This window comes from Sander vitreus, chromosome 15 (assembly GCF_031162955.1).
Source record: "Sander vitreus isolate 19-12246 chromosome 15, sanVit1, whole genome shotgun sequence".
NCBI classification, from domain to species: domain Eukaryota; kingdom Metazoa; phylum Chordata; class Actinopteri; order Perciformes; family Percidae; genus Sander; species Sander vitreus.
Genome location: NC_135869.1, coordinates 14,297,297 through 14,312,984, shown reverse-complemented (window position 1 = coordinate 14,312,984; position 15,688 = coordinate 14,297,297). Strand labels below are relative to the sequence as shown.

The 15,688-nt window shown below is 38.9% G+C and overlaps 1 protein-coding gene across 1 annotated transcript; it reads left to right on the top strand.

Moving 5' to 3' along the window:
* Window positions 1-5,033: 5,033 nt before the first annotated feature.
* Window positions 5,034-14,589, top strand: mafk (v-maf avian musculoaponeurotic fibrosarcoma oncogene homolog K). Its single transcript, XM_078270543.1, has 3 exons — window positions 5,034-5,219; window positions 11,578-11,656; window positions 11,741-14,589. Exons 2-3 carry the CDS (start codon window positions 11,612-11,614, stop codon window positions 12,176-12,178), a joined length of 483 nt encoding a protein of 160 aa, XP_078126669.1. The 5' UTR covers window positions 5,034-5,219; window positions 11,578-11,611; the 3' UTR covers window positions 12,179-14,589.
* The last annotated feature ends 1,099 nt before the right edge of the window (window positions 14,590-15,688 follow it).

The following is a 15,688-nucleotide window of genomic DNA, read 5'->3' as shown; positions in this document are numbered from 1 at the left end:
TCGCCCATAGACTGTTGAAAATATGAGCCAGCCTCAAGGCAGAAACAAAAGGGTAAGGTGGTCACGTGTAACTGTATTCCTGTGCTATGCTCATCCTGGATGTATTATAAGAACGGGCCCGGCTATGCTAAATCAGAGACGGTTATCTTTGGCTAATTAAACAATAGACGGATGTGTAATTATGTACTATGATTACTGTAGGACATTGTGTACTGTACTGTGTAGGTGTATGGCGCAAATTAGAAGATGCGTGTGCCATCTGGAAGTTGCAGTGGGTAAAGTTAGACAAAATGGCATACTACACTTCCGGTAAAAACTTTCAACGTAAAACATTGAATGAACAAAATGTAGTTACCCTTTGTGACCAATAGAGGGCACTAAAGACTCGTTTTTATTTTATTTTACTATGCACAGCGCGTAGCGGTATTGGTATATCACATTATCAACAAACGTAAATCTTATTATACTAAGGATATAACTACAGAGTGTAAAAAGTATTTAAAAATACATAATTTTATAGAATATGACTTTTGGATTTTTTCACAAGGTCTTGTATTTAATACATGTGTACAAAGCAAATACCAAATAATTGTTCAGCAGATGTCATCATTTTGACTTTATTACCAACTTAACAACATTGAATCATTTTAAATATGATTGTTTTAATGTGTCAGCAGATATTTTACCATCTTACAATCATCATCACAGTTATCTCTGCATATTCAGATTGGCCTCGCTGCATGAACACTTACATTACCTGATCAATATAAAGACTTTGATAGGACATCCATCCTATCTCTGCTTATGCTCACTGATAATAATTCTCACATCAGAGGTATTAAGCAAGTCATCCTGACAATTAGTGGAAAGAATATATCTTAACAGTATCTTAATCTTTATAGTATCTTAATAAATATACGCTTGATCTAAACCGGCCATGATAAAATAACAGCATTCTGTGATGGCTTTATTAAAGACCACATACCTGGAAGGAAGAATAAGAGCAACTGTATCATAACATTCCACATTTCAATACAGATAACACAACAGAATAAAATGCCATAAAACGACACAACACAGTAGCCACAAGTAGATACACTAGCAGATCTGAAAGGAAACAAGATCTTAAGTCATCAAGAAAGTTTTAAATCTAAATACTATGTGATGTTGATGATGAGTCACACATTAAAGCAATGTAGATGCGAGAAATTACAGCATGCAAATTTAGATCCCAACAGCTGTTTTAATTCTTTTAAAATGGCCATGCCTCGACGAGAACAAAGTCTGAGCATCAGAGCTTCACCGCCCTTAACAATGTCCATATTTAGTCGCACCCATGGTCATGGTCAGTTCTTTGTTCATTCCTTAAACATTACTAAGCAGTCTCAACTATTCTCACTTGCTGTCCTCAAAATCCCAAACTTTTGTTTTGATAAACAAATAGTTTTCAGCTTTAAGAGAATCTTTTAGAACTAGTCTTCAAACAGTCCACCAGGGCCTGCTGCTGCAGCCTCCACTACTACTGTAACTTCACCATGTTCGTTTTCATGCAGCTCTAACCTGCCAGCTGGTTACGTAAAGTGTTTTCATATGAAACACATTTTGGTGAAGTCAGTGGAATGTCCAGTTAATGTTCCCAATTAAATCTTGTGACATAAGGGAAGTCTGCAAAAACAGTCCATTTACTTCTGAAATTACGAATGGCTCAAACTGTGCCAGAGGCAGCTATCTAATGTCTCACCCAGCTACTCCTGAACGATGTAAAAACACTTGAAGGAAGAAAATGTGATTAATAAGTTAATGTTTTTATCCAGCGTGATTTTTTTTGGGCTTATTGATAGTGCTATTACGTCCGTTTTTAAAAATTCAGTCTGGTCCCTTACAACAGGGGGCCTCTTTGTGCCAGATCACATTTCTGAGTTCAACAGTCTGAGTCACAAAGGAGCAAGATTAGTGACTCAATGTTACTTCCTGTAATTTAAAACTGCCTGTAAGAACTCAGATCCCACAGCATGTCGATCTAGCGAAACCCCCCACAGGTCTGCTGCACATGGTCCGCTGTTTTTATTTTGTTACATACAATGTGTGGTACTTCAGGTCATCTGTGTACACTGTTGCCCACATGGACACTAGTCTATATCCACAATGTTTCACTTCCGGGATTACTCCGTTGCTGCAAAAATTCTACCAGATTTCACTCATTTAGGCCAGATATCCGTTGCCGTGGGCTGCCTTTGTGTTGGCATTTTAAACTCCAGTGGATTTATGAGGACTATGGTTAACCTTTTCTCAGATCTCTGCAGGGTAAATCCAGACAGCTAGCTAGAGTATCTGTCCAATCTGAGTTTTCTGTTGCATGACTTAAACAACTTTTGAACGTACACATGTTCCACCAAAACAAGTTCCTTCCCGAGGCGATTTAGCAGAGGCGCCGTTGCTCTGTATGGTGCATAGCGCCGCCCAAGACGATTGTGATCGGTTTAAAGGTCCCATGGCATGAAAATGTCACTTTATGAGGTTTTTTAACATTAATGTGAGTTCCCCCAGCCTGCCTATGGTCACCCAATGGCTAGAAATGGCGATAGGTGTAAACCAAGCTCTGGGTGTCCTGCTCTGCCTTTGAGAAAATGAAAGCTCAGATGGGCCGATCTGGAATCTCCTCCTTATGTCATAAGGAGGAAGGTTACCTCCCCTTTTCTCTGCTTTTCCCGCCCAGAGAATTTGGCCCGCCCATGAGAAAGAGAGAGACATCATGGCTTGAAAACAAGTGAAGCATGGCAGTTGGTCAAGGCCACTTTCATCACATCTCATTTCTTATCTAATGTAATCCAATGCTATTTATTCCCATCACATCCATAAAATAATATAATCTATTTTAATGTATTGTAATCTTATCTCATTCCATCTAATCTAAAATTAAATATAATATAATCTCATCTCACATATTCTTATCTAATGTAACCCAGTTTCATCCCATTTAACCTAATCTCATCTCTAATCTAGTGTAATCTAATCCCATCTCATCTCTAATATAGTGTAATTTAATCTCATCTAATTTTATCCATTGCCATCTATAATGTTAAATAATGTAAACCACTCTCACCTCCTATAAAATCTAGTCTAAATTAATATAATCCAGTCTAATTCTATCCCATCACATCTCATTTAAAATTGAAACTGATGAAATCCAATCCCGTCTCATTTTACCTCATCTAAAAAATTCTGCCTTTGTGCATTACAAAGCTGTTTCATTTCATCTAAAAAATACAGAAGCAGAAGAGAACTTTGTCTGCTTGTGTTTAACTGGTTACAGGAAGGCCACACAAAGGAAATGGTGTGTTGTGGTCAACACAAAGGTGACACAAACTAACGAGAATTCAAAGCTGGTTACTCATCTGACGTTTATTTTCATTTTACTTCAAACATGCTCCAGTGCAGCTGAAAGAATCAGGCCATGACCATCTCTAGTAAGTAATTGATTCCATATGGGATCGAGTGGAGGAGCTCGATCTGTTGAGTCACTAACCGTACAATAGAACAGTAACATAACCATACACCAATCTTGATATCTAGCACAAAGTCAAGTTAACAGTGATTATTTGTCAGGAGTAAGTCTGTTTTACTGAAAGTACGATTTGTATTGTGACTCATTAAAGTCAATATGCAATGTTTGTTGTCTGACGTCAATGCACTGGAAAAACTGTCAAAGTTAAGAGAGACATCGGTACAGTATGTGTGCAAAGTGTTCATTCATTTTGGCACACTAGCAACATCTTAACATTTCTCATTGGTTTACTTGTCATCTGCTAGTCTAACTTTATCTAAAGATCAAAAATACATCATGCATCCGAGACATGTGTGTGCTTTCAATTTGTAAGTGTCTCTGCTTCCTCTTTTGTCTCTCCAGTGGCTAAGCATAGCACCATTCAGACAGAAACCATCATGGAACAAAACAGATTCAATAATGAAGCTGCTTTTGGCTTGAAATGGGCAATTAAAAAAGCTCAAAGTCTTACACCATGAGCCAGACAATGACTGTCTACATGTGGCAAATGGCGCATTGCTATTTATTATGATGGGGTTTTTCTGTCCATGTATACTTTCTAAAGATCTTTTTTGACAGTATAGGCTCCATTAATTGCTAAATTTGATAGTAGATGGGGCTCTTTATAAAACTAACCAGATTCCACATCTAATGTCATCATTTCTGACCCACCGGCTCCACTTTTACCTTTCCCATATAGGTTTTGTGATCTAAGCTGTATTTCAAATGTGTTTTAAAAATGCCATAAATTACAGTATAAAGATACTTTTAGTTTTTAAAAATGTGCTCCTAGTCATGTTGGTTCAGTCAGCAGAAAAAGAAGAAAAACATTGCATTTGTATCCTTGTTTAAACTGTGTGGCCAACAGAATTTATAGTGTAAACACACAGCATCTGTTTTTTCACAGACACTACTGAGCAACCTCAAAGTTAAGGTATTTTCATATTGGATAAATGAACAGGGAAACCCATAAGAGTGCAGCAGCCCTTAAAAGGCTACTGACTTACATATTTACATTCAGTACTTAATTACCCAGAATAACCTGTGACGTTACTGACAGCAGTGCAGTTAAAATAGAGAAATCCTGTGACTGCTGGGCTACTACGCCACATACTTTCCTCAGGAAAGGAATGCTGCTGCTGCTCCCAAGTCAGACGGAGAGAGGAGGTCGCTGTTTTCTCTGTTAATGCACATTTTTGAATACCTTGTTGTTAAGATCTGACTATAAATGAGTCTATAGGAGGGGGGTCAGTAGATGAGAGTTTATGACTTACTTTTGATGATACATAGTTTTCTATGAGTATTCTTGGCTAATATTAGAGCTGACTTTGTACAGATTACTTTTGTAAAGTAAGCAAAAGCAGTCGCCAGCAGTATCTACCTTCTATTTATGGCCTCCCCCAGCACCCCCTTCCCAGACTGACGTCAGCAGAAAGTTATTTTCATGAATGGAGGGGGCGGTCACGAGGAATCGGTGACGTGAGTGCTTGCGGAAGCAGAGCGTGGAATGTTGGTACATTGTTGTTGTTTTGTAGTTGATTTAGGACGAGGATACACCGCTGCTGTCTGCTGGACGCTTTATACCAACTGTGTCAAGTTACTTCGCCGCCTGTATCGGAAACCTACTCCGACAGTTTTTACGCATCACGGTCCACAGTTATCCGCGTCCACAGAGGTGAGCTTGTGTATTTTTAATTTTTTTTGGGGGGGGAAGATGTTTTGACATCCATTTCTAAATTGTCACTGTGATATATTGGCGCATGCAGACAGGATTATGTTGGCCACGCGCGCCCATCATGTAGGATAACTTTTTGATCCCGATTATGAAAGTTGATGTTGATTTAGTAGATTGTTTCAGTCGCGTCGACACGTGTTGTGTTAAAGTAACAAAACACAATGCCCCAAAAGTGGCTCAGAGCTCGTCGCGTGAAATAAGTGAGGGAAAATAGGCAAAAACTTAAACAAATATAATAATTTCGAATAACTGCTTAGCCTACTTTGTTTCTACTTTATTTGCCGATTTTCAATCATTTGAATTAGCCGGGTCATTTTTTTTTTTTTTTTTTAATTAAGTTAATTGGATGCATTGTCTCAATGAGTGAAATCTGGCTATTTAATTTTATAAAAAAAAATAGAATAACACTAACGAGCACAGATAACGTCTATTCAACGCATTTAATTAAAAATATTATAGAAATCACAATGTTTTGCCCAAGTACATTCATGTTAACGTCACGGTTCAATGCTGTTAAAGTTACTTTTAAATCGCCCATATATGTTTATTACTGAGCGCTAAAGAACCATTATAATGAGTTATTATAAGATAAAAAAAAATTGGCATTTTTGCTTGTTTATTTATAGCCTACTTGTCACTCGAATGCTTTTTTTGGGGGGGGGGGAAATGGAAGTTAGTAAACACACTGACTGTCCCGTTTAAACGAATTCATATAACACATTCTCACACCCCCTTTAATTCTGGCACTGTTCATTTCAACGCGGGATTTAATTCGGTTTCTATAATGCAAAAATACCAGCCTACTTTTGACACTGGAAACAACACGTGGTCTGCATTTTAGCCATGTGGGACAAAGGGCACGATGTGAAGTTAGACCACCAGGGCTGACTGACCTACACACAATAAATCACTCTGGAACAAGAAAAGACTTTGTTATCCTTCTGTTGAGCTATCATTTCTGGTCTACATAAATCTTTATGACTTGGGTAAAGATAAGGAAACCGTGTCTTAAAGGTACATTTGACTTTTACCTAACAACACCATTTTACCTCAGAAATAATAATGCTTTACTACGTTTTAGTGTGCACTTTGTTTTATTGAATAACTAGGACTTGTGACATTTTAAGGCCATTGTGATTAATATATGGAAACTATTTGTCTTTGAGTAACTTGTTTCACTTAGATGGTCACAAATTTGTATCTGTGAGGCGTTTCTGGTGGGTGCACAGACAAACAGTGGGAGCGGTGCACTCCTCTGTCATGAGGTGAACATGTGGTTCAATCACCAAAGTCATGATGTCTTCTTTGGATGGAGAAGTAACAGTGGATGACTCATTTTACCACCAGAATAGTCTGTGATAGTGACAAGGCACAGCTGGTAAAATTCCCCTGAAAACACAGGATATAGTGTGATTGTCATCAGATATATAGGATTTCTCTTTTTGCCAGTCAGTAGTGATGGATGAAAGCGTAGCAGAATTGAAAATGTTTTTGTGGTGTGGAGTGTTGTGAAAGTGAAATAGCTGTGGTTTGTGATTCTGTGACTCACAAAAGTCACAGCAAAACACTCACGTTTGCCATGATGTGTTTAGCTCGTCTTACTGGAGAAAAAAAAAAAGATGTTGAGTTTTGATTATTGACGTTGGAAGCCAGTGGTTTTATTCACAGCTGAACATGCCAAACAGAGTGTAGGCAGGCAATAACAGATGCATGTCTTTACAGGCCTGTGGTGTGTCTGTCCGAAGTGAGTCCCTGGCAGTTGTATAGTGTCTCAGGCTGCTAACTCTGCCACCCACAGGGATTAGCATTCTGTCTTCTGCTGCTTTTCGGTCAGTGACCAAATCTCAACCGGCTGCTTTCACCTCATTATGGTGGGAGGTGTGGCAAGTGTCAAGATTACTCATTTATTTTGTTGGATTGTGGTGTTATTAGGGATTTCTTCTTGGTTCTTCTCCCTGGGGCTGACTTGCTGATTCAATTGTTGAACTTTTTCCTTGGCAACTTCCTGGTTCTACCGTGACTCAAATTGCATGTTGGCAGATGCATAAACAAAGGCGTTACGGTTCCACCGCATTCAGAATGTATGCTATGCTGTCACATCTTGTCTTTCTCAGCTGGCTGTTTTGAAGGAGAAGCACTGACATCTGGATAGTATTGGATTATTATTAACACCATTTTCAACTGAAGAGCTTTGCTTTGGTATATCTTGTTGGAAATGAGGGATGTGGTGTATGTTTTTTTGGAAACATTAATATTTTCCTATTATATTATTATTATTATATTATTCACACATTGGTTTCAGGTAGTAAAAAGTGGGATGGGTATGTCCTGTTTTTTTTTGTTGCATTCTTGACATTTCTTTGAATCCCAGTGTCCCTGGTTGGGAGAGTATCTTTGCTCAGATATTCTGTGAGTTCTTCTCCCTTTTCGCACAAAAGTTGCCAGCCATTTCCAAGGTTCTCTGTACTGTTCCTTCCTCCCTGCGAAACAACGGGATTTTCCAGGAAACGTCAGATCGGGAGGGTGTGATTCCCTGCCGCTGGTCGAGGCTTTTACCAGTAAACAGCATGACTCACTGCTCAGCGATGCTCTTCATTTCCTTCACATATCCCACCAAATGTGCTGCGCTGGAGAAAGAGCAGAATGCCGCGCGCACCAGTCTGTAGGGAAATCTCTCCGCCTCCCTGAGAAAAATGCAAGAAAAGCAAGAGCTTTTTCAGAGGAGTGTATCATGCTGTCAAGGGCAGCAACAAGTCTGCTTGGTGCTTAACCTACTCCCAAATTAAAACAAAAACAGAAGATAAACAAAAGAGTCCAGACAAGCCGACTCTGCATTTATCACTGCAGTATGAGCGCATAAGCCTTTGATATGCCGTTTATTTTAGGAGAAGGCTGGGCCCCACAGTTACCTGCAGACTTGAACTTGACCAGTTGCCTGACTTTGAAAATATAACCATTTGGCATCAGTGAACAAATGGTACATATGTTTATTAAACTGATCTAGTCTGAAAAAGTCTATATTTGACATGAATTTGCTCTTTAAAAGCTGTTTAACTCAGGCTGATTTGCATGCATGTAAGTCTTTGCCTAGTTTTTTTCAGGCATTCTAAAAAAAATAGTCTTGAAAGGGTCAGTTCATCTTCAAAGCAATGTGTACACCCAAAGAACAAAGTAGCAGGTTTACCAGCAAACATTCTGCTTTCCACATCAAATAAGACATGCTTAACACACAACCACAGCCATGAAATGTGTGTATAGTGTTTGTAACAAACAGTTAGGTCAGGAGTTACTCTCATGTCATCCCTTGGCTCTAATCTGCATTTTTGTGCACTTTGTCATACTTTAGTGATAACATTATTGCTGAGTAAATAGTACATTGTTGGTTATTATTCAGCAGACAATTATCTTGAGGAATGAAATATTTTCTGAGAAAGTTAGGAAAGTAAAATGAAAGAATGTATAGAGGACTTCTATCTTCCACACGTGCACACAGGCTGCCTTTGATATGATTGGGCAAGTGAATGATGTGAGACGCTTCTAGATTCCAGACATTTTGTGAATTTTGCAGCCGTTGTTTTACAAGTAGGATTTGAACTCCACCCCATATCTGAGTGCATCACAAGACATATTCAGACTGAATGTTCTGCCTGTGTTGGGCATGTAAGGGTTTGCACGTGTGTTATTCCACAGGAATGTGGTTTTGTTCTTTACCCGTCATCTGTGGCTTTTCCTTGAGGTATTTTCCCAGACCCCTTTTCTTACTGTTATGAAAAAAAACTAATGTGTCGTTTTGACTATAGCGAGATGATTTGTTGTGAAATATGCCTGTCTTGTCTGAGTGGCAAAATCATAAAGAGTGGATTTGGATGTGTAATATAATTGCTGTTTTTCCTCTGAGGAAATTTTGGCATCTTGATCAGGAAAACATTGTCTCTCTGTGAATTGCAAAAACATAAGCACATGCCTAAAGAATTTCAAGCAACCTGGCCTCTTGGTTCAAGCTGGAGGCCTCTTGTATGAAGAGAGAGAGGCCCCGCACCACTTTTTCATGATCTTAGCAATGAATATATCCAGGGACCCCCCTCTGATGCAATACCACTTAAATTAGGCAGTTCGGGCCAACTTGCTGTCAAGGAACGTTGTATTTTAGCTCTTCATCTCTATTTGATGCTTCTGAAATCTCAATTATGCCATTTTTTGCTATGTGTTTTGCTAAATGAATAAAGGACACCAGAAAGCGCAGCAGATGTTCCCTAAATGTCTAAACATGAGTTTATGTGGCTCTGGGTTTAGCCGTTTGGTTGGTACATCTTTGAGGTTCATTTGCTTGTGACAAAAACTTGAAACACATTCTGTTGAATTTAAGTGATTATAAGAACAATGACTAATGTTCAGGTTACATCAAAGACAGAGTGACAAAGTTGTTTTTCATGCCCACTGCATTATTTCTTGCAATCAGCAACTGCATGTCAACGGTTTCAAAGTCCTGTATTAGCAATATAGCCATATTATGTGAAAATATGTAAACATCCCAAAAAGAGCAGCCACACCCAGAGTATTTCTCCCATTGAAGCTGCAGGCTAACTGCAGACTGCAAGAGAATATTTGCCCTCTTGCTGAGGTATCACTTATCGCATGCAGACTTAAATTGTTTAGTTAGCAGAAATTTGTGCCAGCACTGTGGGCTAAATATATCCACCAGAGTTAAATAAGGGCATAGAGCAGCTCAGGAAAGCCCAGTGTAAGAGGAACCAACCAACGAGACACAGGACTAAATCGATCGACTACATTGTCTCACAGCAAAAATACATCAGTGACTATAAAGGAAAGTATTTCTCTGTGACACTCTCCAGGAATTTTCCACATGCGTATAGTGCCTTGTAAAGTTCAGCATAACTGTTAATGTCATGCTGATGTGATGGTCTGTTTTAATGTGCAATGAGGAGGCAGAGTGGTGGCTGTGCCAAAACATCAGATTAGGGGAATAAACAATCTACATTGGACTGGATTTAAGGCATGTAACATGATAAAGACAAATTGAGGACGTTTGTACACAGGACGCCTTTTAAGTTATCAGCACTTCTAATGTACTATGAATAGGCTGTGGTGCGGTTATGAATGAGACTTGTTTACCCTTTTGGTGACCATGTGACTCCCACGCCCATTTGCAGGGCGTTTCCATGGCAGCAGTCGAGCATGGAACAGTGCATTCGTAGTCAGGCTGGTCTGCAGGTCCTGAAATGGAGCCTTAGGGTATGTGTGCCTCTCACAGGATTACAGCTCAGCGCTCTCGCTTTTTTTGGCCATGGCAGCAGTCTGGAGACGATGTGCCTCGCTGTAATGAGTACAGAGAGGCTTTTTAAAAAACTGTCCCAGCCTAGAGAGCTTCAATTCAAAGTTGTATGGAGAGAGGGACAGAGGTTGCCTGTTTCTAATCTTGCTTGGTCTAGTGAACTACATTGTTGGTGCCCTCCTCCTCTAACAAGTAAATATAGGCGCTTTCCATGGCTTGTATTTAATGGTGTCATGCTGCCCTCTGCTGGCATCTGTGGTGTTAACATTAATGTTGACACATGACGCAATCCTGGAATGTTGTCAGTGAATTTGTGGGGTGAGGAGTGCCAACATTATGTTGTACTCAGTACCTGCAATGTACAAACATGCATTAGTAGCTAAAATATTAAGATATTCAAAATCCAATTAAGAGTAGGCCTACATAGGTATTGTCAGCAAAAATGTAGTTCAATAAAATAACTCCTGTAGAAACATAATCCATCAGTGCTATAATATTACATATATTACCTAAGTATTACTGATGCATCATTTTAATGTAACTGGACAAAATGGAGATCCTTTAAACTACATTAATTTTGGCAGGTTCATCTTTAACAATGCATCATAGTTTAACACTAATCATGTGTTGTCTGTAAAATGTACAATTTTAAATGTAAACATTTTTTTCGACGTTTGACGCCTTTTTTTCAGTTTTTTTTGCTTTTTCCAACGTTTTAAATTTTGTAATTTTTCTTCTACACATTTCCAGCGCTTCTACGTCCCATATTTTCTGATATAAAACAAAAATTTAAAACGGGTCAATGTGACCCGAGGTCAACACAGGTTAAATGTCCTGAAGAGGTATACAGTAATATAAAATGGAAATAGCCTACTTAAGTAATATGCCAGTATTTCTAAATTGTTAATAAAGTAGTCCTTGAATAGCACGTTGTTACTTTCTACCACTGATAATGTTGTTTCACTTAATTTAAGTTACACTATTTTTTTCTTTTTCACTCCTCAGTGTGTCTTCTGTGAGATTCTGGCCAGTTGTCTGCATGCAGGGAATGACGACTCATTTCAAGACGAGCAAAGCTTTAAAGGTAAGCGTGAGAAGTTGAAGAGCAGCACCATGTCTTAATATTAAAAAGATCCACATTTCTCAATCCACTGCTTATGTCCTGCAGGTCAAGAAGGAGGTGGGTGAGAATGCCCCGGCGGTCAGCGACGATGAGTTGGTGGCCATGTCCGTGCGGGAGCTCAACCAGCACCTGCGTGGGCTGACCAAGGATGATGTTGCGAAGTTGAAGCAGCGGCGACGGACCCTGAAAAACCGGGGATACGCTGCCAGCTGCCGCATCAAACGTGTCACCCAGAAGGAGGAGCTGGAGAGACAAAAGACAGAGCTGCAGCATGAGGTAGACAAGCTGGCCCGCGAGAATGCTAGCATGAGGTTGGAGCTGGATGCCTTGCGAGCCAAGTATGAGGCCCTGCAATGTTTTGCACGGTCTGTGACCCGCGGGCCCCTCTCTCCAGGCAAGGTGGCCACCACCAGCGTCATCACCATCGTCAAGTCCGCCAACCGCAACAACTCCAGCCCGTCCCCGTTCTCAACTCTCTCCTAGTGTTGACAGGACTGGGCTCTCCTGCCTGGTCCTTCCCGGTTCCAACCCAGCCTGAACCCACTAATCCTGTTCTGAAAGGACCCTCAGTAGTAAGACTGAGGAATGGAATACGATGGCAAGCTCTATGTGATGTTATGCTGCATTCACAACTCTGTCTCCCTACTTCTGGCTCTCTTACACAAATCTACATTGTCTGTGCACTGTGCAACCCCCACCCCCCCAACCCCCCAGCACTGGCAGGGTACTGGGCCTCTGTGACCCTTCTTCCATGACTGTTAGCAGAGATTTGCTTTTTACTCCAGTGTAAAAAAGTATTTGACATGCCTTAACGTGGCAGCATTGGCCTGGGACTGCTCTTATGCTATTGAGCATAAAACTTGAGATTTAAGTAGTACATATGTGACAGTAAAGCTATTTGTAAAGCCTATGCCAAATCCCACTTTCTGTATGTAGAAGTGTCTCAATGTAAATTGAGCCTTTGAAGCTTTTCCCTTAAAATGATCAATAGAAGTTCTTATAGAATACTAACGTGTAGTTTAACACAAAGATGAGGATTTATTGTTCCAGCCTTGAGGTTAGGTGGATGCCCCATTATAACCAATTACCAGAGGTCTCCAACCAGTTGCCGAAGGTTCTAAGCCGTAAAAATCACCTGTTGTAGTGTTTGTTTGGAGTTTAAATCTGCCTACACATGGCTCTCTATGGCCCATTTGGAGAGCACTGCATTATACAGTTTGATAACTGACCAGTGTTCAGCTAAAGGCCTCTCGTGATCACTTGTGATGCGCTATTGTTCATATTTCTGTCTTGGTTATGCAAAGTTTTACTCGGTGGTCATACCAAATAGCTGTTTTAGTATGTAGGGAAAGTAATGCCGGAGAACAGCAGTCAGTACACTCCAGTAAAGGCTTCCATGCTTGTGCTGATGGTGGTCTAATTTAGGAATTTTGAAGTAACATTTATTTACTTTCCAGTGTTTTAAAAGTTTAAAACTCAATCATTAGGCCAGATTTTGTTTGCAAGCCTTTGCTAGACTATATCGACTCCACTTTTAAAATAGTATTACAATATGGCTATTTGTGCCTTTTTTCACCTATTGGCAACTGCACAAACAAAAATACATTACTCACATATACTTCAGGTAAATCAGCTTTTAAATAATTTAATTTGCTGTCATTAGGGCTAATCCATGGAACAATTGAAATGTGCTAGTAGTTTGTGTGAGAAATTGTTGGTTTTGTCAGTAGGGCTGAAAAGTGTATAGTTAGCTCTGTTTAAGGTGTTCGACAGGTGCTGCAATGTGATTATGTTGGTATCTTAATGGCCCTTTGACTAGAAAAAGTATATATATATAATATTTTAAAATGCAAAAGGAGGTGAATACTTGTTTTCCACAGATTGAAAATGATATTTGATTGAACAGGTAGATTTGGGAAGAGTAAAATGTAGAGTTGGAAAGTGATCTTTGGGCCAGATTTGTTTGGATTCAAAAGATTTGATATTGCCCAGAGTCTATCACTATATAGCACTTAAGACAACTTTTAAGATGCAGTATAAAAGAAAACAATTTACAGGACAACTGATTCAAAAATTGGAGAAGATGACAGAAGGTATTCTTGCATTACTGATGTTAGTTGGGCTTAATTGCATGACGTTTAAATGTGGTGTGACCACTTACTGTAAGGTCAAGCCTAATGCAACTAAGGATGGTATGCTCTGATATGTATGCCACAGCACTTACTGGGCGATGTTTTGCCCCTTTACTTCATACGCCACTCTTTAGTAAGTAATCCATATTGGATATAGTGATAATGAGAGCGGTCCTTACAAGTGAAATGCAATTGAACTTACTTCCTGTATATTACAGACTACCGAAATGATAAAGCTCCCACTGCCTCCGTTGTTACTTTACATTCAGAACTCCGTCCAAATAGAAATCATTCCTACTGCTGGGTCATGAGAAGTGCTGCTGCTGGTGTTGGTAACTCTAAAACAGTAGCTTGTAACTTTGCTTTTGACACACTCTTTTACAAGAGAACTCCTGATGCCCATCTCTAAAAACAGCGGTGTCATGACAACTAAATGCATTCAACACCTTGCTCCTGTTGTACATTTTCAGATATTTAAATATGAAATTCACTTGAAATAAAGTCGTTCTTATCAAGGATCCATTCCTAATTTGGAGTGAAGTAAATAGAGATTGTTCATGTCAGGATTTTCTCTTGGCTAAGAGGACATGACCGTTTTCCCCCTGTTCCATAGCTGCAAAGAACAGTATGGGGAACTTTGCTGCTGTACAACCTGCTGTGATTTTTAAGCAGGGGCAATGCTGTGTTCTTATTTTGTATTTTCACTTGGTTTCTATGTTGATACATCATATGTTCTCTTTCTGATATATATATATATATATATACATATATATATATCATATACACACACAATATATAAATATATTACATATTTTTCTATATTTATGTCTTTTACTATCCTGGAAGTGGTGTGATTATGTAATCATTCTTAAATCAGTCAAATTATGTTAATGCCAACCTTTTTCTGATAAAGTTGTATTCACATTTACAATGAGAAAACTATTCATTCATAACTTAAGTCTTCTTTGTTAGTATTTATACCCAATGAATAACTCTTCTCAGCACATTTACTATTATTGGACAGACCATGACTAGGGTAACATACAGGCTGCAGCTAATTATCTGTAACAGTCAAGAGTTAACCGTTTAATATGGGAAATGATATTCTAACTGCAGGTTCTCGCTGTTGGTGAAGAGCACATGTATCTTTCATTTTACGTTATTGACTTCAGAACTTGTAAATCTGTTATATTGTTAAACAACACCAATTTAAATGTAATTAAGTGAGAGGTTCGGAATCAAATTATGAAAAAGAAATTCAAAGGCAACAAATTCTACATAATTTCTGGAGCATTTAGCTGGAAATGTATGCCAAATATTGAAAACACTTGTACATAATGCAACACAAGAGCACATTAGACTGATGTGATTAGTTAAAAAATAAAAGCCTAATATTGACCAAATGTTCAATACTCGGTTGGGCCTTTCGGGCTAAGAATAAATGAGAATATTATATTCAAGAAAAAAGAAAAGAAAAAAATGCTCTTATTTTAAAGTTTGAAAATAAATAATTTCCTAGCTGCTAAAGACTGTCCACCCAGACCTCTATGTTTAAGGTCTGTTTTAAGCCCGAGTCAGATGAATATATATGTTTACATAAGTCATTTTTCAGCAAGTTATTTTATAAGACAATACAGCTTGAAGCATTTTCTGGCTAGCATTACAGTGACCTCTTGTGGTACAGTTTCAAAACAAAATGCTGTAAAATGAGGTATTGTTTAATTTGAGCACATTACTGTAATTGGTTTGGAGGTTCATGCTTTAAGGCAGCACACCTTAAAAATACTCTGAAAATGTTCAGATAATGTAAAAAGTATACATTTCCGTACTGTGCCATAATAAAAGACAAACCTCTCTCCAG